The 26595-nt window shown below is 62.3% G+C and overlaps 1 protein-coding gene across 1 annotated transcript; it reads left to right on the top strand.

Moving 5' to 3' along the window:
* Nucleotides 1-1606: 1606 nt before the first annotated feature.
* APC2 (APC regulator of WNT signaling pathway 2) lies at nucleotides 1607-25251 on the top strand (the record flags this gene model as incomplete). Its single annotated transcript, XM_079701436.1, has 15 exons — nucleotides 1607-1660; nucleotides 7903-8061; nucleotides 8208-8298; nucleotides 8427-8607; nucleotides 9483-9591; nucleotides 9727-9843; nucleotides 10490-10567; nucleotides 10720-10818; nucleotides 11293-11683; nucleotides 12195-12290; nucleotides 16291-16430; nucleotides 16796-16873; nucleotides 17018-17134; nucleotides 17669-17883; nucleotides 20352-25251. The coding sequence occupies 15 exons, from the start codon at nucleotides 1607-1609 to the stop codon at nucleotides 25249-25251; spliced, it is 6825 nt and encodes a 2274-aa protein (XP_079557562.1).
* Between the last annotated feature and the right edge of the window lie 1344 nt (nucleotides 25252-26595).

Below are 26595 nucleotides of genomic sequence, written 5' to 3' on the forward strand. Positions count from 1 at the left end.
AACTCCCTCGCTGGGACTCGGGGCTCTACACCCCTCTCCCACCCCCGTCGGTCAGCTAGCTTCAGAACCTAACTTGGGTCTGCCGCTTCCCACCGCCCCACTGCTACCACCCTGGCCAGCCCTCCACCATCTCCCACCTGGACGTCAATTGAATGCGTGTCATCCTCCTGGGACCTCCCCAGGGTCCGCCGTGGCCCAGGAAGCCCCGCCCCCCGCTGTTCCTCGGCCTCCAACCAGTTCCCACCTCCCAGCCTTCCCACGGGCTCCGCTCTCCGCCGGACGCCCTTCCCGCTGATTCCCGGCACCTGCTTGCGGAGGCCGGCCCTCACCATCCCGGCCACAGTAGCGCCCCTTTTTCTCGCCGCTTGTTCTCTACTCCCCAGGACTTAGCAGAGCTCGTGATAACGCCCCCTCCGCCACCCCCACCGTCCCTTTCCACCCCCCTCCCCTATCCCTCCCCATCCCCCACCCCACCCCTCCCGGACGCCCTCAGTCGCCCCGGACCCCGCCTCGTCTCCCGGTACCTCCCACGGCCTGTTCTCCCCGAAGCCGCCAGAGGGCGCTTGTGAGCAGCGAGCGGGGCGCGTCCCTGCTCTGCCCGCCGCCCTGGGGGCTGGTTCCCTCGTCCCCCTACCCCGGCGCTGCACGGCCTGACCCGCCCAGTCCCCTCCTCGTCCTCACCTCCTGCCCCCTCCCTTTGCGCTAGCGGTTGATTCTGCCGGGATGCTCTTCTCTCGGGTCACCCCTCAGGTCTCCACTCAAGTGCCCTTCCCAGTAGCCCCCCACGCCCCCCACCTCCCCTGCTGTTTCCTCTTCAGCGCCCACTTCTAGCCAACATGTTCTCCTGTTGACTATCGGTCCCTCTCCCCCCATTGTCAGCTTCCCACGGGCAGGGGTTTTGACTATTCACTGCATAAGGCCCAGCACGCAGTAGGTGTTTAATAAGTGTTCGGTAAATGACTGAAAGTTGGTTTACTTGTGGTGTCGCCCACCAGTCCCCCGCGTGCCCAGCGCCCAGTTCAGAGCCCGGCAAACAGCAGGCGCGCAGCCAACGTTTGCTGAATGACTAATGAACGGAACGCGCGGCCCCGGCCACTGCGGGGACACTGTCCAAGCGGGCAGCCGACTGAGGCCGAAGGGCGGCGCCCCCCCTGTCCCTTCGAGATCTCCGTCCTCCAGGGGACCACTCCTACCCCGGGCCCACTTCCCAACACCGGATCGCCTCTCCAGCTCCCGTGAGAGCCCCTTCCTGCTCTTCCCCCGCCCCCAGGGACCCCTCCCGCGCCTCTCTAGGGTTCCCCAACCCCGTTGGACCCCCACCCCTCCCCCCTCCTCCGCTCACGCTGGTCCCCGCCCCCATCTCCCTCACTCGGTATCTCCTCACGCCGCCCCTCCCAAGTCCTCAGTCCCTCGAGACTTCCTTCCCCCGCCCGGGCGGGCCCCCCAGTTCCCCCCTCTTTCGCCCCCTTCGCGTTAGAGTCCCCGCCTGCCCCGCCGTGTGACCCCCCCTCCTTCCCTTGCTCCGCGCAGGCGCAGGCTTCCCGGCCCGTCCCTCCCACCCCCCCCGAGGGGCGGGGCGCAGACTGATTGAGGCGGCCGCGGCTCCATGGGGCTCCTGGGGCTGCTGAGCCTGCTGCACTCGGCCTTCTTCGGGGACCAGGTAGGGCGCGGGGGTCCCGGCCGCGGGGCGCGGGGTCTGGCCGTGGGCGCGGCTGGGGCGGGAGAGCCGCAGCCCGGAATGGGGTGAGGACCGTGGGAACGGTGGTCGCGGCAGCGGGAGGCGCAAGTGCACGCGCAGGGAATCGCCAAGGGTCTGGGGTCTCGCGCAGTCGCTGTGGAGACCGTTGCCAGGGAAACCGCCTCAGGATGTTCGCAGGGCTGGCAGCCCCTCCCCCGCGCCGCAGCCACAACCCCCCCACCCTCCGGGTTTGCGCAGGCGCGGCCACGCCGGGCCCAGCCTTCTGCCTCCGAGACAGACCCCCGGACCCCTCCTCATTGCGCAGACCAGAAGACTGGCTGCGGCGGGAGGGCTGCGGCGGGGGCGCTGCGGCGGGGAGTCGCTCTGCCGAGGCTCCGCCGTGCGCAGGCGGGTGGGGGACCGTGCCACGCCCTACACCTCTCCAGGCCTCAGTTTCCCCTTCTGGCCACAGAGCGTAGGGCTGACTTAGATGTTCGCCCACGCGGATGTTCATAGTAATATCCATCCCACCGGGCCCGAGCGCTTTGCTGGCCTCCGAAATCTGAATTCTGGGGCTATAATATCCCCTCTTTAAGAGAAACTGAGGCTGGGAGGGTGCAGCGGGGAGCCCAAGGTCACGCCTCGAGCTGGGCTGGAGCCTGAGGGCGGGGCGGAGGCGCCCGCAGAGGGCACAGCCCAGAGGCCGGCGGGAGCTGTCCGCGGTGCTGAAGGGGCCTCCAGCCCGCCCACTCCACGCCCGGGAAACTGAGGCCCAGAACCGTGGTCTGGCGACCCATCCCGGGTCGGGATTCGGAAACGCGGCCTGGACCAGCCGGCCCCACCCCTCCCCCACCTCCAGTGGCATTCTCTCCTCACCTGTCAGGGCCCTGCCCATTCACCCAGCCTGAGCCCGTCTCTGTGATCTCATGACCACCTGCTGCCTTCCTGCTCCCCTGTCCCCCACCCCCATCCAGCTCCGAGTCGGGGGACGCTCCTGGTTCCGCCCCCAGCCCCTGACACGGCGGAGGCTCAGTGGGGGAGCGGGGGGAATCAAGGGGGCAGAGATGCCCGGGGTCAGGCTCAGAAGGCCCAAGAATGAACCTGGCTGTGTGCCAGGCTCGGGGGGCGTTGTTTTATGGTGGGGATGGGCAGAATCGAGCCCTGTGCGGTAGAGGGAGCAGACGATACCAGGGAGGGAGACTGGGAAGAGGCCCCGCACTAGGCCTGGACACCCCGAGATTGGGCCTGGGGTCCTGGGAGGCTCTGAGGGTTCCGAAGGCTGTTGTCTTTCTAGAATTTACAGTGATGCCCCATTCTGGCTGTGGCTCCAAGATTTACAGGGTCAAGGATTTGGGGTGGTGTCAGGGACGTGATGTTCCAGAGGCTTGGGGACAAAGGGCATTTTGCCTTGGGGTCTCAGCCCTCATGTGCTCTCAACCTTCCAGGCCCCAGCCCCACCCAGAGTGGTGAGGAACGCCCAGGGAGGGCCTGGTGGGGCTTGTGCATGAACTCAAGCAACGTGCTCCCTGCCCTGAGCCTCAGTTTTCCCCTGTGTATGAGGACAAGACTGGCCATTGGACCCTCCAAGCCCCCTGCCAGCTCTAACATTCTGGCTGAGAGGCCTGGAGAGCAGTGGCATCTAAGACTGGATGGGGGAGCTGAGGCCTCGTCCCATGGGGGTTGGGGCAGGGATTCTCTAACCACCTTCCAGTGAACAAAATGGGAAACTGAGGCCATGCCCCAGGTCATGCAGGGGAGTCCAGGTGGAGCTGAAGTCGGCCCTGGGCTCTGTCCTCTCCCCGCCCCCATTCCAGCTTTGTCCAGTCTGCCCTGCTCTCCCGTGGTCAGCTCAGCCCCAGGACTCCTCCTGCTCTAAACGCCTCATCAGTTCCCTGGTCCAGCCCCACCGCTGAAGTCCATATGCATTGAGTGGGCTCTGATCTCTCCTGGTTCCAGGCATTGTATGTGTTGTTCCCTCAGCCTGGGATGCTTTTCCCCTCCTTGATCCCATGCCCAACTCTGATTCATGCTGAAGAGGCCCAGCACCGGTGTCCCCTTCTCAGTGCAGCCTTCCCAGCCTCTGGAAAGAGCCCTTCTGCCCATTGCACTCCCTCCCGGGCCCCACAGGCTGGGGGCGGCTGTGTTTGGCTCCGGAGGCTCTGGAACACGCAAGGCCCAAGTTCTTTCGGCACCCCCAGCGTTGTTGTCCCAGGGTGGGACACAAGGGGCCTCCTGCAGCCGGCCCAACAGAAGACACCATGGTGGCCATGGTCCTTGTGTCCTTGGCTGCCCCTCCTGTCCTGTCCTTCCCTGCACCAGCCCTTACAAAGGCTGCAGCCACCTCCCCATTTTACAGAGGGAGAAACTGAGGGTCTCTAGGTGAACGACTCGCCCTGGCCCCCCAGCCAAGAGAAGACAGAGGCAGGCCCCAAACCCATGTCTCCTTTGTCCTTTGGGCAGCAGGCGGCCTGAGCTGCAGCTGCAGATTCGGCCTCTGGGTGTTAAACCCTCAAGTGGCCTCCGGGGACCCACTGACGATCTGAGACTGCTGGGGACGGGTACTCCTGGGAGCCCAGCCCCCTCCCTCCTCTGGCTTCCCTTGTGCGAGGGTTAATTATGGGTCCCACATGGGACAGAGACACAGAGTCAGAGATTCAGAGAATGTAGGAAGGGCCATGGAGTCACGGAGGCACTGACACTCTGCCAGGCAGGGGGACAGGGAGAGATGTAGGGTCCCAGGTGCTCCCCAGCGTGCCTACCCATCCCCCACGCTCACCCCCCATGTCAGCCAGGACGCTCGACGGGGTGGTCCAGCTGGATCCCCAACCCTGGCCTGCCCTGACCCATCGGATCCAGGCCAGGCCGGATCCGTGGGGAGGGGCTTCCTGCCCCGCCCCTGGAGCTTCCCTCCCTCCACCCTAAGGTTCTGATGTAACACCCAAGACTGGATGGCTTACACTCAAATTATGCAGATCCAGCCACTGCAGGTTCTGAAAGGCCATTTCACCCCGGAATGGAGTGGAGGACACAAGGTCATGGTCATTGGGAGGCTCCCTTCCCTAAGGGGGATTCACCCATACACACACGCACACACACAAACACACACACACACACCCCCCGCCAAACCCGCTCGGAGGCTCGGAGGCCTGAAGCCCCGCAGCCGCCGGCGGTCCCCGCCCCGGGCCACCATTGGCTGTTGCCATGGCACCAGCCCATCTTCCCGTGCCTCCATTGGCCGCCGCGCCTGCATCCTGCATCCTCCCCCGCTCGCGGTGGTCTCGCCCAGCGCCCGGAGTGGCGGCGCCGCCTGGCGAGGCCCGGACTGGGCTTTGTCTAACGCGGAGTCCTCGTCCAACCCGCCGAAACCCCGGAGCCCTGAAGCCCGCGCCCCGCGGCCGCCCCAGCCCCGGAGGACTGGGAACTTGGGCGGGGCCGGCGTAGCTGCGCGGAGGGAGGAACCCCCAGGCCCTCGGCACCGCAGCCAGCCCAACCCCAGTGAGATCAAGTAAGCGGGCGCCTTCCCTGGGTGGAGGGCAGCGCGGGTGCGGCCTCCGCCTTGCCGGAGTCTCCGTCCTTTTCTCTCTGCCGCGCCTGTAAGCACACAGGCTGGAGCCTCCGTTTCTTCAGGGCGGAGCCAGAGGAGAAACTGTGTCCCAGGGAGGTGGGCGTCTGCGTCGCTGCAGTTGATCCCATGCAAACACCCACTCACAGGTTTCAATACCCAGACCTCCCAGAGTCTTCGGACAAGCCACTGTGTGTCTTAGGGAATGGTGCTGCACCTCTCTGGGTGGCAGCTTAACTAGAGGACGTGCGGCCCCTCACTGTCATTCAGACAAAACCCCTAGCTATTGGTGCTTTCCTATCGGTGCACACATCTCGGATGCGGTCCCCCGAGGCAGCCTGTACCCACAGGGGCAGGCAGGAGGGAGGAGGTGGCCTTGTGACGATGGCAGGAGTTAGGAGAGGTGCTCCGGGCAGGAGAACTGCATGTGGAATGGCCTGGGGGAAAGAGAGCTGCCGGTGGCAGTGATGTGGGCTGTATGCAGAGGGCTCACAGCTTATGCTGAGGGCACTGGGGAGCCGTGGAGGCATTGGCGCAGGGGAGAAATGGAATCCAACTTGCAACTTTCCCTCTGTCTGTTCATGAAAAGGGGATCGTGGGAGGCCGGGAAGAGGCTGGCGAGGCTGCCCTGGGAGGGGCCAGCTGGGTAGAGCTTGAGGGGCTGGTGGGAGTGTGGTGTTGGGGACTCAGGTTGGAACAGGAGGGAGCCTGATGCATGGCCCTGCTACCAAGTTCAGTCTGATGGGGACGCAGGAGTGACCACTGGGTCACTCCTGTTGGGGGAGTGAAAGGTCTGAGGCTCGGTCTGGGCCATTCCAGAAGAGCCCCTTGGGGGCAGCCTGGGGTGAGGGCCCCAGGAGGGGTCTGGGTTTGCCGAGTGGGAGGGGCATGCACGGGACTAGTGCTTCCCCCTGGCTGGGCATGGCATGGTGGCCTCAGCCAGGACACAGGGCCCCAGCCGGACCCCAGGGATCTTGTCGCAGCGCCAGTGGGTCCTGATCCCCAGCTGGGACCCCCGACTGAGCCTCGGGCAGGATCAGTATCAGAGTAAGAGGGGGGACTGTGGTCCTCAGGCGCCAGCCTCCCCCACCTGACACGCTGTCACCCATGGGACTGTCCTGTCTGCTCCATGACCACCATCCCACCTGGCCCTCTAGTCGGCCCATAAGACAAGCCTGGTAGACCGAGTTCTCCCCATTCCTCAGGTGTGCAAACCGAGGCCTGCAGCGGGGGCGGGGCTTGTGTGCTTCCAGCACTGCCTGGACTTGTGACCACTTCCAGGGCAGTGTGTGGGTCCCAGTCATGCCTGGTGCGTCCCCCCAGGCTCAGTTTCTCTCTCTGGGAACAGTCGAATGGTGATCCCTGAGGCTCAAGGCTCAGGACTGTGACAAGGTGTCAGATGACAAGGCCAGGCACACAGTAGGTCCTCTGAGTGGTTAGAATGGATTGACTCCTCCTTGGGGCCGAGCCCCCCCACCCCTACTCCAGGCCCAGCTGTGCCCACAGTGGGTGGGGGGCTCCTGGGGGGAGGAGAGAGAGAATGAGTGAGCGAGTGAAGGAATGGGTGTGCCCCGGTGGTGGAGGGAGAGGGAAGGGGCAGGTGCCCCCCTGTGGGTAGGGGCGGCTGACTGATTTGGGGAGGGGGCTCAGGCGGGCAGGGGGAGGGGGCTCCAGGGAGGAGGTGGCGGAGGGGATGGGCTGCCATTGGTGCATCTCAGACAAAGGCGGAGGGAGGGGGTGAGGGCTGATGGGAAGGGAACAAAGAGGAAAGGGGGGCGGGTGGTGGGACGGCTCGGTCAAGAGGGCCAAGCCAGGGAGGAGACACCGGCTAGCTGGACAGAGGGAGGAGGCTGGGCTGTAGCAAGAAGGGCAGACAGACACACAGAGAGCAAGCGGCAGTGGCAGCTCCAGGGGATGGGGGGGCAGGGGCCCCCGGAGGCTCTAGAGGTAGACAGAGGGCTGACCGGAGGGGCACCAGGGCCGAGCAGGTAGCTACTCCGGATCCAACCGCTGCTGGAGGGGGTGTCCGGGCTGCAGACCCCCAGGATGACCACGGTGGGTTTGGGTCTGGCTGGCTGGCTGGCTGTCCAGCTGCTGGGGCCACCATCAGCCCATCCATCGCTTTCTTAGAACCTTCACGGCGATCTTATTGTCCAGCATCTGGGCCAGCTGGCAGTCTGTCCACCCAGCCTCTGGGCGGCTGTGCTCATTCAGGAGAGGGCCTTGGCTGTCCGTCCATCTGTCTGTTGGTCTCTCTCTCTCTGGCTGTGTGTCTCTGAGCCTGGTGGCATTGGGCTGGTGAGTCCCCCTGCCAGTTTCAACTGTCTGGCTGTCCATCTGTCTAGCCGACTGTCTGTCTGTGTGTCTAAAAGCCCCACAGTGAGGGCCAGTGTCTGTCTGTGTCTTGTCTGTTGGTCAGTTCAACTGCCTGTCTGAACACCTCTCCGACAGTTCTGTCCCTCTGTCTCCCGTTGTCCCTGCCTATGTCCGTCACTCCACCTGCCAGGCCGTCGGTCCCCCAGATTCCCTGGGCCAGCATCATCCCGCCTGCAGCAGTCCACGCCAGCCACCCCTGCCTGAGACCCAACCCAGGGCTGGAACTTAGGTCGAGGGCCACCCCCTACCCAGACCCTCGGATGATCCCTCTCTCCCGTGGGCCCAGGCGCTGCAGGAGCTGAAGATGACAAGCTCCGTGGCACCCTACGAGCAGCTGGTGCGGCAGGTGGAGGCCTTGAAGGCCGAGAACAGTCACCTGAGGCAGGAGCTTCGGGATAACTCAAGCCACTTGTCCAAGCTGGAGACAGAAACGTCGGGCATGAAGGTGCGAGGGGAGGCTGGGCGGAGGACGTGGACCCGGGTCACAGGGACAAACACCAGGGTGCTGCGCCCAGGGATGGGCAGGCAGGACAGGGGCATCTCACAGGGGGCTGGACCACCGACCGCTCTCTTTCCGGCCTCCATGTTCAGGAGGTCCTGAAGCACTTGCAGGGCAAGCTGGAGCAGGAGGCCCGCGTGCTGGTGTCCTCGGGGCAGACCGAGGTGCTGGAGCAGCTGAAAGGTGAGGGGCTGCTCTGGGGACCCACCCCCTGCATGTTGGGGCCAACCCTGGTCCGCTTCCTGAGGGAGCTGGGAGGAGGGGGGGCAGGGGGCGTGCTGACGTCAGCCTCTCCCTCTGCACCCATCCAGCCCTGCAGATGGACATCACCAGCCTGTACAACCTCAAGTTCCAGCCCCCGGCTCTGGTCCCCGAGCCTACTGCCCGGACCCCCGAGGGAAGCCCGGTGCACAGCTCTGGGCCCTCCAAGGACAGCTTTGGGGAGCTGAGCCGGGCCACCATCCAGCTGCTGGAGGAACTGGACCGGGAACGGTGAGATGGCGGGGAACCTTGTCACAGGCAGTGGTCACAAGGCTCCACCTACCTCATGAGCCCCCCTGCCCGCTCCCTGCCCCATCCCCATGTGGTGCCTCAGCCCCCTTTCCTGGCCTAACTGACCTCAGCTGGAGGACAAGGGCAGGGGGGTGGCGTTCCTGGCAGAGGGGAAGGCTCCTGGGAGACGTCCCCAGGGGTCCTAGACACACAAGCGTCACCAGGGACAGGGCTGTGTCCAGTGCCAGGGCTCACAGTCAGGCCTGGAGCCAGAGAGACTCAAGGCAGCCTTTGTGGAGAAAGGGCTGCGGCCCAAGAAACCTGGGCCTGAGGCCAGAAGAAGGAGGCAGGGTCTGGGTGCCTAGCTCAGCTCAGCTGCGTTGTGTGGGGTCAGACAGGGAGGTTCTGGAGCAGCCTGGAGCTAAGTCCATGCTTTGCTGTCTGACCTCAAGCAAGAACCCTAGCCCCTGCCAGCCTCAGACTTCTGCTCTGTAAAATGGGAATAGCAGGGTCTCCTCACAGGGTGTGAAGAGGGAGACTCTACTGCACCTGGAGCAATCTGAGCCTGAAGTTTGCCCTGTGTAGGCTAGAGGGAGATTAGCCGGTGTTCGAGAGGTGTTAGAACAGCCTCCTCAGAGCCTTTCTCCGACGACCAAAATTTACAAAGGAGTTACCTTTTTTACTTTCAAATAATTTCTGCACTCCATCCCCACCCCAGTGCCGGGGGCACCACGGGCGAGACTTTGCCACATTACCTATCAAACTTGGCACCCAGTAAGCACCCCACAAGTGATTACAAAAATCAGGGTAAACAAACACATATGGCAACGGCTCCCGCTCTGTGAGCCCGCGTCCACCGACCGGCCCTCCTCCAGGTGTTTTCTGTTGAATGAGATCGAGAAGGAGGAGAAGGAGAAGCTCTGGTATTACTCGCAGCTGCAGGGCCTATCCAAGCGCCTGGACGAACTCCCGCACGTGGAGACGGTGAGCGCGCGGAGCTGCCCGGGGTTTTGCAGTGCCCCGCCCCGCCCCGCCCATGGCGGGGGGCGGAGCGGAGGCCCAGCCCTCGCCCGGGTATCGCCCCCCCTCAACTCACCGAGGCCCGCCCGCCCCTCCCAGCAGTTCTCGATGCAGATGGATCTGATCCGGCAGCAGCTGGAGTTCGAAGCCCAGCACATCCGCTCGCTGATGGAGGAGCGCTTCGGCACCTCGGATGAGATGGTGCAGCGGGCGCAGGTGCGGCTGGGGCGGGGCCTGGGCGGAGCCCTGCACCAGCGGGAGGATCAGAGCGCAGATATTGTGGGAGGAGCGCAGATATTAATGGGCGGGGTTATATGCCTGCGGGCGAATCAGAGGACAGAGACTCCTGCGGGTGGGGCCTGACGCTGGAAGCGAAGCCAGAGTTAGAGCTGGGTGTGAGCGGAGCCATAGGGGCCTTAGCGCAGAGCCCGGCTCAGAGGACAGAGTCCCAGAACGATAGGGACGGGGCGACCAGTGCGAGGAACCGAGTCTGAACAAGACTTGGGCGTTGACAGTCAAATGGCGGCACCAAGTCAGAAAATAGGTGGGTCCGGAGGGATGGCTTGGGGTTTCAGTTGTGGGCGGGGCCAGAGCCTGGGCTTGAGGGTTGGACCTTGGGTGGGACCAGGAAGTGATGGAGTCAGATAACTTGGGGGGGGGGGGTCGAGAGTGGGTGGGCCATATCAAGGAGGAGGCGGGGTCAGAGCCCAGGGTGGGGTTTGGGCAATGGATGGGGCCAAACCAGGGACTGGGCGGAGTCAGCGTGGAGCAGGATTTGGACTGGGGACGGGGCCGTATTGGGAGTGTGGGCGGAGTCGGAGCCGGGGTCGGATTTCCTCAGTGTGCCCTTTCTCCCACGCAGATCCGTGCTTCCCGCCTGGAGCAGATCGACAAGGAATTGCTGTCGGCGCAGGACCGGGTGCAACAGACCGAGCCCCAGGTACCAGGAGGAGCGGAGTCAGAGCCCTAGTGGGGACCCCCAGGCCCTGCCCAGGGCTCAGGAATCCGTCTGCGGCCCCCGCCACATCGTCGTCTGGGCGCTTTTTGGGGTGCCCCTGGGCGGAACCCGCAGGCCTGGCGTTCTCCCCACAGGCCTTGCTGGCAGTGAAGTCGATGCCGATGGATGAGGACCCAGAGGCCGAGGTCCCCACGCACCCTGAGGATGGTGCCCCTCAGCCGGGCAACAGCAAGGTGAGGGAAGTCCGGGGGGTGGGGGATGCTGAGAGGCGGGGTCGGGGCAGTGGCGGCCGGCTGGGTTGGGATACACAGGTAAGTGGATCCTGCATCCCTGCTGCATTTGAAGGCCCCTCCCTCTCCAGGCCTCCATAAAGCAGCCCCAGGTGAGGGTCACCCTGAGTTGGAGTGAGTCGGGAGGTTGGGTTGTGGTGCGGAGCCTGGCATGGTCATGGGCTGGGGGTATCTCTGGGGAGGGGGGGGGAGGGAGGGAGAGGGAGAGGGAGAGAGAGAGAGAGAGAGAGAGTGAGTGTGTGTGTGTGTGTGTTGCTCCCCGGGAGGATGCAGGGTGAGGGTAGTGGGGTGAGCAAGAGATTCTCCTGGGCTGAGGTCATAGGACTCCCATCCGTTTAGGGGGAGTGCAGCTGGGCCCGGCTGGGGCCAGGTGAGCCAGGCGGGGCTCCCCACCCTGACATCTCCTGCCTCTCGCAGGTGGAGGTGGTCTTCTGGCTGCTGTCCATGCTGGCGACGCGTGACCAGGAGGACACGGCACGGACGCTGCTCGCCATGTCCAGCTCACCTGAGAGCTGCGTGGCCATGCGCCGCTCGGGCTGCCTGCCGCTGCTGCTGCAGATCCTGCACGGCACCGAGGCCGGGACTGGGGGTCGCAACGGGACCCCAGGGGCACCGGGAGCCAAGGATGCGCGCATGCGCGCCAACGCAGCGCTGCACAACATAGTCTTCTCCCAGCCGGACCAGGGTCTGGCGCGCAAGGAAATGCGCGTCCTGCACGTGCTCGAGCAGATCCGTGCCTACTGTGAGACCTGCTGGGACTGGCTGCAGGCCCGGGACGGTGGGCCCGAGGGCAGCGGCGCCAGCGGCGGTGAGTGAGTGAGCAGCTTCTGTGCGCTGGGCGGCAGCCTGGGCTCCCCGGGTGCCAGGGCAGCACCGCTGGCAGTAACAGCGGCCTCTGGCCTTTGCCGGGCACCTGCTCTGTGCCACGCGCCGGCTGAGGCCTCCTGGGAACCTGTGAAGACAGACTGGCAAAGGGATAGCCACAAGGTGGATGCTCAAGAAATGGTCGTTGATTGAACGGATCGATTGTAGTTAACCCTCGACAGGCGGGGGCAGAGTTTGAGATTCCTAGCTGTTGGGGCCGCCTGCAAAGTTAGTATCAGACGCTAAGCACCAGGCTGGGTGAGGCAGGCGCCCCCCCGCCTTGTTCACTTCAGAGGGGCCGCTCTGGGGGTGACCCCGCACGCCTGGCAGGCAGCACTTTGTAAAGCTCCAAGTCTTGGCAGGTGTGCAGGGTGGAGACTGCAGGGAGGGGCGGGGACCCACCAGGCGACATTTCCTGAAGTGGAAGGGCTCTGACCCGGTCCCCTTGCCCACAGCCCCGGTCCCCATCGAGCCACAGATCTGCCAGGCCACCTGCGCCGTGATGAAGCTGTCCTTCGACGAGGAATACCGCCGCGCCATGAACGAGCTGGGTGAGTGCCCCTCGCCACCCCCGCGAGCTGGAGCTACCCCCGATCTGGCCAGCCTCCGGGCCTCACCCAGCGCAGGGCAGGTTCTCGGCACTAGTGGTCCTGGGGCTCAGAGAACGGGAGAGGCCGGGAAGCCAGGAGAAAAGGTGAATCGGAGCTACTGGGTGGTCAAGGCGGAGCGACCCTGTGAGGTTTTAGGTTTGGGAGTACTACAGCATCTTTTCTGCATAAAAGTAATCAAAACATGGGGAAAGGAAATATCAAGAGCCAAACGAGGCACTACTTCTCACCCGGCAGATGGTCAAAGCACTCAAAAGGTTCTGTAGGGTCTCACGTGGTCCGGCCACATAGACTCGGGCGCTTGAAACCCAATGGGGGGGTGGGGGGGGAGCGCCCAGGCGCAGCCTTTCCGGGGGCGCATCTGGAGTGGCCGACATTTTACAAGAGGGCACAGGTCTGGAGTCCTTCCTCCACCAGCCGGTCCAGGGACGCCTGGAGGTTACCAGGCTCCTTCCAAGAGGCCTGAACACTCACTGCTATGTTGATAATTCCACGAAGATGCGATCTGCCTTTTTCACTTTCGTGCGCATGTGTGTTCAGAGGGGTTTTCCAGGCACTCCTACTCTGAGGACCGCTGGGCTGTGCGTTCTGGGGTTAAAAGATTTCTGTTTTCATTTCTAGTGTGGTAAATATTTTTTGTTTATTGAAGTATAGTTGATTTACAATGTTGTGTTAGTTTCAGGTGTAAAGGGATGCAGTTATATATATTCTTTTTTTATATTCTTTTCCATTATGGTTTATCACAGGATACTGAATATGGCTCCCTGTGCTCTGCAGTAGGACCTTGTTGTTTATCCATCCTGTCTATAATGGCTTACATCTGCTGGCCCCAGCTTCCCACTCCATCCCTCCCCCAAACCCCTCCCCCTTGGCAACCATAAGTTTGTTCTCTGTGTCCATGAGTCTGTTTCTGTTTTATAGATAAGTTCGTGTCATATTTTAGATGCCACATGAGTGATATCATATGGTATTTGTCTTTGTCTGACTTACTTTACTTAGTATGATCATCTCTGGGTTCATCCATGTTGCTGCAAATGGCATTATTTCATTCTTTTTTAAGGCCGAGTAATATTCCATTGTATCTATATATACCACATTTTCTTTATCCATTCACCTGTCAATGGATATTTAGGTTGCTTCCATGTCTTGGCTATTGTAAATGGTGCTGCTATGAACACAGGGGTGCATATATCTTTTCAAATTATAGTTTTGTCCGGGTATATGCTCAGGAGTGGGATTGCTGGATCGTATGGTAATTCTAATTTTAATTGTTTAAGGAACCTCCATACTGTTCTCCATAATGGCTGCACCAACTTACATCCCCACCAACAGTGTAGGAGGGTTCCCTTTTCTCCACACCCTCTCCAGCATTTGTTATTTGTAGATGTTTTAACGATGGCCATTCTGACGGGTGTGAGGTGGTAGCTCACTGTAGTTTTGATTTGCAGTTCTCTAAGAATTAGTGACATCGAGCATCTTTTCACGTGCCTGTTGCCATCTGTATGTCTTCTTTGGAGAAATGTCTATTTAGGTCTTCTGCCCATTTTTCGATTGGGATGTTTGTTTTGTTGTTGGTGGCAGTATGATAAATATTGAGCTGTAATCCAAGTGAACTCTTTGGGGTCCTCGAAAAAATGTTCAGCATGTACAGGGGTCCTGAGATGAAAATGCTGGCATGTCACTGGTGTCTGTCAGTCAGGCAAGGGGTGCATGATGAGCTGAGTGGCTCATCCAGTGAAAGTGCCCCACGCAGTTCAGTTCAACCTCTTTTTCCCTATTGTAATTTTTTTCCTTTGTGTGCGTTCCCGGGAGTGGAGTTTCCAGATTAAGAAGCAAAAAGGCTTTGGAAGCTCCCCACTCCAACTTATAATTACATATTTAAACATTTTTAAAATTTATTTTAATTTTGTTTTGGGCCACGCTGCAGAGCTTACAGGACCTTAGTTCCCCAATCAGGGATTGAACCCGGGCCCTCAGCAGTGGAAGCACCGAGTCCTAACCACTGGACCGCCAGGGAATTCCCTCAACATTTTTTTAAACTGTGGTAAATTATATGTAACATAAAATTTACTGTCTTAACCATTTTTAATCTTATCTTCCCAAACTGAAACTCTGTCCCCATTAACCACTCAGCCCCCCCTCTCCCTCCCCAGCCCCTGGCAACCACGAACCCACGCTCTGTGTCTGTGGATCTGCCTGTTCTGGACATTTCCCATCAATGGAATCACACACTCTGTGTCTGGCTTCTCTCACTGAGCATCGTGTTCTCAGGGTCCATCCATGTGATAGCGAGGGTCAGGGCTTCACCCCTTTTCGTGGCTGAGGGACGTCGCCGTGTGTGGAGGGACACGGTGTGTTTCTCCATCATCTGGTGATGGACACTCAGGCTGTTTCCACCTTCTGCCTGTTGTGACTCGTGCTGCTGTGCACACACACGTACAGGTTCGCTTTGGAAGTTTGTAGGTTTGTGTTGCTAAGCCCCTTCCCCAGGGTGGTCCCCACTGGCGTGCTCTTCAGGAAAACTGCCTCATCGGTCCCGGGTCCTGAGGACGATCCTGTTGCTGAACCAGGGGGAAGGGCTGCGTGTGTTTGGGTTCCTGCAGGTTCTTTCCCTTCTGCTCCTGCTGACCATTTACTCTTTAAAAAAAAAAAAAAAAATATATATATATATATATATATATATATATATATATATATATATTTGGCTGCACCAGGTCTTAGTTGCAGCATGCAGAATCTTTTTTTTTTTTTAACTAAAAAATTTTTTTTGGCTGCGTTGTGGTCTTCGTTGCTGCGCGCGGGCTTTCTCTAGTGCAGCAAGCAGGGGGTGCTCTTCATTGTGGTGCACGGGCTTCTCATTGCGGTGGCTTCTCTTGTTGCGGAGCCCAGGCTCTAGGCGCACGGGCTTCAGTAGTTGTGGCACATGGGCTCAGTAGTTGTGGCTCGCGGGCTCTAGAGTACAGGCTCAGTAGTTGTGGCACATGGACTTAGTTGCTCCGCGGCATGTGGGATCTTCCCAGACCAGGGCTCAAACCCGTGTCCCCTGCATTGGCAGGTGGATTCTTAACCACTGCACCACCAGGTAAGTCCCCATGCAGAATCTTTTAGTTGGGGCATGCAGGCTTTTAGTTGCAGCATGTGGGATCTAGTTCCCTGACCATGAATCGAACCCCGGGCGCCCCTTGCTTTAGAAGCACGGAGTCTTAACCACTGGACCACCAGGGAAGTCCCGACCATTTACTCTTTGTAAAGTGAGAACCCAGTTGTCCTAGTGAGTAAAGAACTGTGTGTGCAGGAACCTCCCTGGCGGTACAGTGGTTAGGATTCCGAGCTTCCACTGCAGGGGCCGTGGGTTTGATCCCTGGTCGGGGAACTAAGATCCCACATGCTGCATGGCATGGCCAAAAAATTAAAAAAGAAAAAAAGGGAAAAAATCGTTGTGTGTGGGCCATCAGCAGTGGCTCCTGAGCACATGCCGTCCGGTCCGTCCTGGGGACGCAGTGGGGCGGCCACCAGCCCTGCCCTCAGCGGCTTGCTGGCTAATGGTTTGGGAGCTTCTCATCTGGGGAGTTGGGGGCTTCCCTGAGTAAGTCACTCTTGAGCAGAAGGGGACCCAGGAAACTGGGCGAACAGTGGGACAGAGCATCCCGGGCAGAGGGAACAGCATGTGCAAAGGCCCGGCAGCCGGACGAAGTGTGACTGGGGGCTGCGGACAGAAAAGAGGTGGGCGTGAAGGCGCAGGCCACCCAGGGGGCTGGGCCAGCCAGGCAGAAGGCTGCCTGGAGGAGGTGTCCTCAGAGTTGGGCTTCAAAGGTGGGCTCGAGGAGAGCAGATCGGAGGGAGGGGAGGGCGTATAGGTAGAGTGAGCTGCGCGGGCAGAGGCTGGGAGGTGGGCAGGTGAGGGGGGCGCCCACCTGCCCCCAGCCCTGCCGTGTCTGCACAGGTGGGCTGCAGGCCGTGGCGGAATTACTGCAGGTCGACTATGAGATGCACAAGATGACCCGGGACCCTCTCAACCTGGCTCTGCGCCGATACGCCGGCATGACCCTCACCAACCTAACCTTCGGGGACGTCGCCAACAAGGTGCCTGGGTGGGCCGGCGGGCGGGCCAGCATTGCCCAGGCTAAGCCCCACTGGCCTCCTCCCCACCTTGAAGCAGCACTGAGAGGTGGGGACAGGCGGGGAGACTGAGGCCTGGGGTCCAGGCCGCCATCCTCTTGACCCCTCTGCTGCTGCCTTGGAGCGGAGGCCTCGGGGCCTGGACAGGGTGTCTGCGCGTGCCTGAGCCCGTGTCCTCATCAGAGCAACAGGGCGAGTGCTCTCCCTCCCCTGTGGTGGTGAAGATACGGGGTGGGGTTCGAGCTCTAGCACATAGTAGGTGCTCAGTCAACGTGGGAGGTGCCCCCCCCCCCCCCCCGCCATGGCATGACTCCTGTGTCACCCCACAGGCTGCACTGTGCGCCCGCCGGGGCTGCATGGAGGCCATCGTGGCCCAGCTGGCGTCCGAGAGTGAGGAGCTGCACCAGGTACCCGGGGGGCTGCGGTGCTGCCGGGGGTGGGGGGCGTCCCCTGGGCTCTGCCACCTGCCGTCGTGGGGCCTGCGGGTGGGCCCTGCGAGCCACCCTGGAAGCCGGGCCCAGGTCCACACGGCCTGCCCTGCACTCGCCCAGGTGGTGTCCAGCATCCTGCGCAACCTGTCCTGGAGAGCGGACATCAACAGCAAGAAGGTGCTGAGGGAGGTGGGCAGCATGACGGCCCTGATGCAGTGCGTCCTGCGAGCCTCCAAGGTGGGCACCGGGCGGGGTGGTGGGGGCCACGGCTGCGGAGTGCCAGCCACGTGGCCGGGAGGCACTGGCAGCAGGTGGTGAGTTCGCCACCTTGGGGGGAAGTCAAGCCAGACGGACAACCCACCACCTGGCAGCGGGTCCAGGCCAGGGTCTTCCAACCCAAAAGATGTTGCTGTGGCCGGTTGTGTTACTTTTTTGTGTGTGTGTGGTACGCGGGCCTCTCACTGTTGTGGCCTCTCCCGTTGCGGAGCACAGGCTCCGGACACGCAGGCTCAGCGGCCATGGCTCACGGGCCCAGCCGCTCCGCGGCATGTGGGATCTCCTTGGACCGGGGCACGAACCTGCGTCCCCTGCATCGGCAGGAGGACTCTCAACCACTGCGCCACCAGGGAAGCCACTAGTTGTGTTACTTTTGACTTCTACTCGAAGAAGCATTTGGGTGCCTGGTGCCGGCGCCTCGAGGGAGAGGGCCCAGGGGTGGGCGGGGCTGGGGCCCCCACCGCTGACCCCCTCCTGCTCCTGCCCCGCGCCCAGGAGTCCACCCTGAAGAGTGTGCTCAGCGCCCTGTGGAACCTCTCAGCGCACAGCACGGAGAACAAGGCCGCCATCTGCCAGGTGGACGGTGCCCTGGGCTTCCTGGTCAGCACACTGACCTACAAGTGCCAGAGCAACTCGCTGGCCATCATTGAAAGTGGAGGCGGCATCCTGCGCAACGTGTCCAGCCTCATCGCCACCCGTGAGGACTACAGGTCAGCTGGGGGCGCAGGGGAGGGCGCTGGGCGGGTGGAGCCTGGGAGCAGCTGGTGTGGGGCTGGCGGCTCCCCCTCTGCACTGAACCACGGGGAGCCTCACCTCGTCCTCCTGCGAATGGGCTGGCCCGATGCATCCCTGGTCGCTGACTGTTTTTAATATAAATACATCCCCAATACTGCCTGGGATATACTCATACCACATTTTAAATTAACTTAGTAAAAATATATGTAGCATTCTAAGTCATGTATTTTTTTTTTTTTTGTGGTACGCGGGCCTCTTACTGTCGTGGCCTCTCCCGTTGCGGAGCACAGGCTCCGGACGCGCAGGCTCAGCGGCCATGGCTCACGGGCCCAACCGCTCCGCGGCATGCGGGATCTTCCCAGACCGGGGCACGAACCCGCGTCCCCTGCATCGGCAGGCGGACTCTCAACCACTGCGCCACCAGGGAAGCCCTCTAAGTCATATTAATAATGCTTGTTCTTTTTCAAACTATTATGCACTAAGTAGTAAACAATGCTTATTCTTCATTAACATAAATATTAACTTCTTACTAGGTAACGTCAACAGTAAGTAATGCTTCTAATGTATGAAAATACGTAACCGTTAAAAAGTATAAGTATAGGGGCTTCCCTGGTGGCGCAGTGGTTGAGAGTCCGCCTGCCGATGCAGGGGACGCGGGTTCGTGCCCCGGTCCGGGAAGATCCCGGAAGATCCCACATGCCGCCGAGTGGCTGGGCCCGTGAGCCATGGCCGCTGGGCCTGCGCGGCCGGAGCCTGTGCTCCGCAACAGAAGAGGCCACAACAGTGAGAGGCAGCCCGCGTACCGCAAAAAAAAAAAAAAAAAAAAAAGTATAAGTATATCCCAAATAATGCATGGGATATACTTGCACTAAAGATTTTACCAATTAAAATAAAACATTAATTTATTAATAATGCTAATAACAAACAATATTTAGATTTCTGTTTACTTTAAAAGTACTATCTTTAGTATAAATACATCCCTAACACTGCACATGATATACTTGTACTAAATTAACTTAGTAAAAATATATATAACTTTCTAAATAATATTAATAATAAATACGTGTCCTTTATTAAAATATTATTCACTAAGCAATATTAATAAATAAAACAATGCTTATTCTTCATTAACATAAATATTACCTACTAGGTAACATTAATAATAAGTAATACTTCTAATGTATGAAAATACGTAGCTATTAAAAAGTATATCCCAAATATTGCTTGGGATATACTGAATTTTAAATTAATTTATTAAAAATAAAAATGCAGAGCTTCCCTGGTGGTGCAGTGGTTGAGAGTCCGCCTGCCGATGCGGGGGATGCAGGTTCGTGCCCCAGTCTGGGAGATCCCACATGCCGCGGAGTGGCTGGGCCTGTGAGCCATGGCCGCTGAGCCTGCGCATCCAGAGCCTGTGCTCTGCAAAGGGAGAGGCCACAACAGTGAGAGGCCCGCGTGCCGCCAAAAAAAAAAAAAAAAAAAAAAAAAAAAAAGCACTATTTTATAAATAATAGTAAAAATGTATTCTTTATTAAAATAAAATTATTTAATACTACTAATAAATAATGCTTCAGATGTATGAAAACACATAACTTTTAAAAAGCATATCCTAAATACAGCATGGGATATGCTTGTGCTAAAGACTTTATCAATTAAAATAAAACATTAATTTACTAATAATGCTAATAATTAACAAACAATACTTAGATTTTTGTTTTCTTTTAAAAACACTATCCCCCAATGTTGCATGGGAGATACCTGTGCTAAAGATCTTACCATGTAAAATAAAACATTTATTTACTAGTAATGCCAGTAATTAAGAAACAATACTTAGTATTTTTAAAAGCAAACAGAAATCTGTCTTTAGTATATCCCAAATATCACAAGATTTAGGTGCCCTAAAATGAGTTATACTATACACTACTATACATAAAATAGGTAATCAACAGGACCTACTGTGTAGCACAGGGAACTCCAATCAATAGTCTGTAATAACCTAAATGGGAAAAGAATCTGAAAAAGAACGGATATATGTATATGTATAACTGAATCACTTAGCTGTACACCTGAAAGTAACACAACACTGTAAATCAGCTGTACTCCAATGTAAAATAAAAATTAAAGAAATAAAATGAGATGGTTTTAATGAAATTTCTTTTAAAAAGTAGTATTAACACATTAGTATTGTTTCATAAATAGTTTGTTGACATTAATAAATGAAAGCTTTCACACAAGTACAGTGCATTCAATATTTGGGACATGCTTTTACTAAAAATATATCCCTTCCTTTGAAATGCAAAGTTACCTGGGCACCTTCTGTTTTGACTTGCCCCACGTGGCCACGGTCCTGTCAGCGGGCACGCGGCCGGTGGGCTGGGGTCCGGGCTGGGCAGGGGGCCTGACGCACCCCTCCCGCCCCTCCTCACCCCTCGGGCCCCCGCAGGCAGGTGCTGCGGGACCACAACTGCCTGCAGACACTGCTGCAGCACCTGACGTCGCACAGCCTGACCATCGTGAGCAACGCATGCGGCACGCTCTGGAACCTGTCGGCCCGCAGCGCCGGTGACCAGGAGCTGCTGTGGGACCTGGGCGCTGTGGGCATGCTGCGCAACCTGGTGCACTCCAAGCACAAGATGATCGCCATGGGCAGCGCCGCTGCCCTGCGCAACCTGCTGGCCCACCGGCCCGCCAAGTACCAGGCGGCGGCTACCGCCGTCTCCCCCGGCGCCTGTGCGCCCAGCCTGTACGTGCGCAAGCAGCGGGCACTGGAGGCCGCGCTGGATGCGCGGCACCTGGCGCAGGCGCTCGACCACCTGGAGAAGCAGGGCCTGCCCGAGGCTGAGGCTGCCTCCAAGAAGCCGCTGCCGCCCCTGCGCCACCTGGACGGCCTGGCCCAGGACTACGCTTCCGACTCAGGCTGCTTCGATGATGACGACGCACCCTCCCTGGCCACTGCTGCTGCCGCCACTGCCGAGCCCGCCAGCCCCGCCGTGCTGCCCCTCTTCCTGGGCAGCCCCTTCCTGCAGGGCCAGGCGCTGGCCCGCGCCCCGCCCGCCCGCCGGGGCGGCCTGGAGTCCGAGAAGGAGGCCGGCGGGGAGGCAGCTGTTGCAGCCAGGGCCAAGGCCAAGCTGGCACTGGCAGTGGCACGCATCGACCGGCTGGTGGAGGACATCTCGGCCCTGCACACCTCATCCGATGACAGCTTCAGCCTCAGCTCTGGGGATCCTGGGCAGGAGGCCCCGCGGGAGGGCCGCGCGCACTCCTGCTCCCCTTGCCGGGGGCCCGAGGCGGGGCGGCGAGAGGCCAGCGGCCGGGCTCACCCGCTGCTGCGGCTCAAGGCAGCCCACGCCAGCCTCTCCAACGACAGTCTTAACAGCGGCAGCACCAGCGACGGGCACTGTCCCCGTGAGCACTCGCAGCCCTGCTCGCTGGCCGCGCTGGCCGAGCATTGCGAGGGACCCTTGTGCGGCCGGGCGCGGCCCAGCCGGCTTGACCTCAACCTGCCCAGCGGCCAGGTTGAGCCCAAGGCCCGGGACACCACGGCCACAGATGCCCGCGTGTGCACCATCAAGCTGTCACCCACCTACCAGCATGTGCCGCTGCTTGAGGGCACCGCCAGAGCGGGCGCAGGGTCCCTGGCCCCCAGAGCCCGGAAACAGGCCTGGCTGGCCGCAGAGGACCTGAGCAAGGTGCCCGAGAAGCTGGCGGCAGAGAAGGCGCCCCTCTGCCTGTCCCGCTGCAGCTCCCTGTCCTCACTGTCCTCGGCTGGCCGCCCAGGGCCCAGTGAGGCCGGGGACCTGGACGACAGCGACTTGTCCCTGGAGGGGCTGGAGGAGGCCGGCCCCAGCGAGGCCGGGCTGGACGGGGCCTGGCAGGGGCCGGGGGCCGCCTCCCTGCCCATGGCCATCCCGGTGCCTCAGCGGGGCCGGGGCCTGGGGGTGGAGGATGCCACACCGTCCAGCTCGTCTGAGAACTGCGTGCAGGAGACGCCGCTGGTGCTGAGCCGCTGCAGCTCGGTCAGCTCACTGGGCAGCTTCGAGAGTCCATCCATCGCCAGCTCTGTCGCCAGCGACCCGTGCAGCGGGCTGGGCAGTGGTACAGTCAGCCCCAGCGAGCTGCCCGACAGCCCCGGGCAGACCATGCCACCGAGCCGCAGCAAGACACCCCCGCCGGCCCCCGCGCCGCCGGGTGAGCGTGAGGTCACCCAATTCAGCCTGCAGTGGGAGAGCTACGTGAAGCGCTTCCTGGACATCGCCGACTGCCGGGAACGCTGCCGGCTGCCGTCCGAGCTGGACGCAGGCAGCGTGCGCTTCACCGTGGAGAAGCCCGACGAGAACTTCTCGTGTGCTTCCAGCCTGAGCGCGCTGGCCCTGCACGAGCTCTACGTGCAGAAGGACGTGGAGCTGCGGCTGCTGCCCCCGGCCTGCCCTGAGCGCAGCAGTGCGGGAGGCGTGGGCCCCGGGCACCGCCGGCGGGATGAGGCTGGCGGCCGCCTCGAAGGGCCAACATCCACCGACCGGGACCTGGAGCTGCTGCGCGAGTGCCTGGGTGGGTCCGTGCCCGCCCGGCTCCGCAAGGTGGCCTCGGCGCTGGTGCCTGGCCACCGCACCCTGCCCGTGCCTGTCTATATGCTGGTGCCCGCCCCGGCACGGGAGGATGAGTCCTGCACCGACTCGGCCGAGGGCACACCGGTCACCTTCTCTAGCGCCACCTCCCTCAGTGAGGAGACACTGCAGGGACCCCCCGGGGACGGCGGGCCTGCGCAGGGGCAGAAGGCTGCGGGCCGTGCCGCCCCCACCAGGCAGCCCACCGGGCACCGGCACAGGGCGGGGGGCACGGGCCGGAGCACAGAGCAGCCCCGGAGCACAGAGCAGCCCCGAGGGGCTGGCAGGAGCCGTGCAGGGCTGGAGCTGCCCCTCTGCCGGCCCCCGAGCGCCTGCAGGGACAGGGACAGCTCCCGCCCGGGCCGGGCGCGTGGGGAAGGGGCCCTGCAGTCTCTGTGCCTCACGACGCCCACCGAGGAGGCAGTGTACTGCTTCTACGGCAACGACTCAGACGAGGAGCCGTCCGCGGCAGCGGTGGTGGTACCCCCACAGCGGGCATCTGCGATCCCCCGCGCGGTGAAGAGGGAGTTCCCGGCTGGTGGCAGGAAGGAGGTGCAGGCTGTGCCCAAGGTCGCTGCGCCCAAGGTCGCTGCGCCCAAGGTCGCGCTGCCTGCCCGGACCCAGCCCAGCCTCATCGCCGATGAGACGCCACCATGCTACTCCCTGAGCTCCTCCGCCAGCTCCCTGAGCGAGCCTGAGCCCTTTGAGCGCGCGGACAGCCGGCCCCGAGCCCGCGGGCCAGGGGTCACCAAGAACCCAGGCCCCAGGGGCAGGCGGGACGGCGCCCCCCGCCCGCGGGCCGAGGCAGAGCTGCTCCGGCGCTGCACTGGCTCAGCCGTGCCCAGGCGCCGGCCCCAGGTGTCTGGCCCAGGGTGCCGCCAGTCCAGAGTGGTGCAGCAGGAGAAGAGGCCAGCAGAGGGGCCCCGGGAGCACAGTGAGGAGGCGGTGGGCTCGGACCACGCCTCAGACCTGGACAGCGTCGAATGGCGCGCCATCCAGGAGGGGGCCAACTCCATCGTCACGTGGCTACACCAGGCAGCGGCGGCGGCCACCTGCGAGGCCTCCTCTGAGTCCGACTCCGTGCTGTCCTTTGCCTCAGGGCGGTCGGTGGGCTCCACCCTGCAGCCTCCCCTGCACAGGAAGGGGCTACGGCCAAGGGCAGAGGGCCAGGCGGGCAGTGCCATGCAACCAGAGAAACGGGACAGGGCTCTGGCCCAGCGCAGCGGCGGCCTGGAGAAGCCACGTGGCACTCAGAAGGCCGCGTCCGGGGTGCCAGCCGTGCTCCGGGGACGGACGGTGATCTACATGCCCAGCCCAGCCACCCGGGCCCAGCCCAAAGGTGCCCCTGGGCCCCGCAGTGTGCCGAGAAAGACGGGAGCCCGAAGTCCAGTGCAGCCAGCAGCCCCCGCCAAAATCCCCGGCCCGGGGCAGCAGCGGTCTCGAAGCCTGCACCGACCCGGCAAGATCTCGGAGCTGGCAGCACTGAGCCCCCCTCAGAGGAGCGCCACGCCACCAGCCCGCCTCGCCAAGACCCCCTCATCAAGCTCCTCCCAGACCTCCCCAGCCTCACAGCCTCTGCCGAGGAGGTCACCCCCGGCCGCCCAGGCCGCAGGACCCCTGCCCGGCCCCGGGGCCTCCCCCGCAACCAAGACTCCCGCTCGGGCCCTGCTGGCCAAGCAGCACAAGACACAGAAGTCGCCCGTGCGGATCCCCTTCATGCAGAGGCCCACTAGGCGGGGGCCGCCACCCCTGGCCAGGGCAGCCCCGGAGCCAGGTCCAAGGGCCCGAGGGGGCCGCCCAGGGCTGGTGCGTGTGGCCTCCGCCCGCTCCAGCGGCAGCGAGGCCTCTGACCGCTCCGGTTTCCGGCGGCAGCTGACCTTCATCAAGGAGTCACCGGGCCTGCTGCGCCGCCGACGCACTGAACTGTCCGCCGACGAGGCCGCCACCCCGGCTGCCCAAGCCGGCCTGCCCCGCCGCGGCCGGCCTGCGCTACCCGCCGTCTTCCTATGCTCCTCGCGCTGTGATGAGCTGCGGGCGGCCCCCCGGCAGGCTCCCGCCCCCCAGCGGCCCCCCACGGCCCGGCCCAGCCTGGGCGAGCGGCCGCCCCGGCGCACCAGCTCTGAGAGCCCATCTCGCCTGCCGGTCCGCACGCAGGCCACCCGGCCCGAGACGGTCAAGCGCCACGCCTCCCTGCCTCACATCAGTGTGGCCCGCGGGCCCGACGCCCCCGCCCCTGGGCCTGTGGCGGACAACACGCCCCGCAGCAGCACCGGGGAGGCCGCACCGGGCACCACGTGGCGTCGCATCCGGGACGAGGACGTCCCGCACATCCTGCGGAGCACACTGCCCCCCCGCGCCCTGCCCCTGTTGGGCTCCTCACCGGAGGACGGCCCCACAGGCCCTCCGCAGCGCAAGACCAGCGACGCCGTGGTCCAGACCGAGGACTTCGCGGCTGCCAAGACCAACTCGAGCACGTCCCCGAGCCTGGAGAGCTGGGCAACCCCACAGGCCACGACCGGCGGCGCCCCCTCCCTTCTCCTCGGCAGCGACGTGGACGGGCCGGGCCCCGCCAAGGCGCCCGCCCCCGGCCCCTTCGTCCCCGCCAGCCGACACGGTTCCCCCAGCCGCTCCGCCCGCGTCCCCCCCTTCAACTACGTGCCCAGCCCCATGGTGGCAGCCACCACTGACTCTGCCGTGGAGAAAGCCCCCGCCCCTGTCCCTACCGGCCTCCTGGGATAGTGGCCGGGGCTGGCCTTCCAGAACGTCCTCTCCCGGCCCAGGGCCGTCTGGCTGCCCCGAGGGTGGTCCCAGCACCCGCCTGCCCACCCGGGCCCCCGCCCTCTGAGCCTCTGCCCTGCCCGTACGGGCCCCACCCTCACTGCATAGACGCTTGCTTCCGTGCCCAGGGGGCTCCGCAAGGAAAGTGAGCTGCAGGGTGGACCTTGCGTCCCCGCCAGGGGGCGCCCACGAGGGCGCCGTCCCAGCCTGGCCCCTACGCGGAGACCACCCTCCTGGCTGGGGCTGTCCTCGGCAGTGCCCTCCTGGGCTCCTGACCCCACCGGGCCCAGCATCAGCACCACACCCCCTCCCCTCCCCTCCGGGGAGCCGTAGGGAGGTGACAGTTCCAGCCCGCCGACGTGGGGGACGGGAGCCTGCCAGCTGGGAGCAGCGGCAGGCAACTGTGGCAGAGCAGGCGCAGCAGGAAGCCTGTAATTCCGGGCAAGGCTGAGTAATTTGTTCACCAGGGCTTAGCCGGTTCGCCTGCCTGTTCAGCCTCAGCGGGGGGCACGGGGTAGGGGCGTGGTTGAGCCCCACAGAAAGGCAGCCCCACCCGAGACGGCGAGCGTAGGGAGCCTGGAGCACCCCTGGACTGGCCGGGGGTGGTCTGGACACAGCACCCCCGCAACCCTCGTAAGGAACAAGGAGAGGCAGGCGTGCAGCGAGGGCTCTGGCCGAGGCGGGCGGGGCACCGAGGGGAGGCCGGGGCCCGGCTGACCGCCCCGCCGCTGGGCCTGGACTGCACTCTAAGGGAGGACGTCCCGCGAGGCGCCCGCCCGGCCCCCGGCCTTTCCCTTTTCGATCTCAGTCTCCTTTGCGACGCGAGAAGCCCTGGATCTGTGGGCTCCGTGCGGGCACGGCCTCCTCCCTGAGGTCCAGCACAGCTGTGGGACTCGGAGGCGGGGGGCCCTGGAGCCCACAGGTGCTTGAGGGAGCTGGTCCCAGAGGAGGCGGAGGGGGAGCCCCGGCACACCTGCACGAAGAGCCGCCCACCGCCTCCCTGCAGAACCCGGCTCTGGGCGGGGCTGCTCTCGGCCGCCCCGCGGATCTGCAGTCACAGTCGCCCTGCAGAGCTTCTCCTAGGGCCGGGGACCCTGTGCCGGCGTCCGTCCCTTCTCTGAGAGGAGGGGGATCAGGGCTGAGTCAAGAGGAGGTGCTGGAGGGGCCCCATCTCCACCCCGGGGGCCACCGACTGTCCCTCCCCTCCCTCGGACACTGTGCCGCCGCTGAGACACACAGACTCGCTGCAACCTCTCCCTCACACCCGACACACCGTCCTGCAGGACAGGCGCCAGGACTCTGCCT

Source organism: Hyperoodon ampullatus (genome assembly GCF_949752795.1).
Source record: "Hyperoodon ampullatus genome assembly, chromosome: 4".
NCBI lineage: Eukaryota > Metazoa > Chordata > Mammalia > Artiodactyla > Ziphiidae > Hyperoodon > Hyperoodon ampullatus.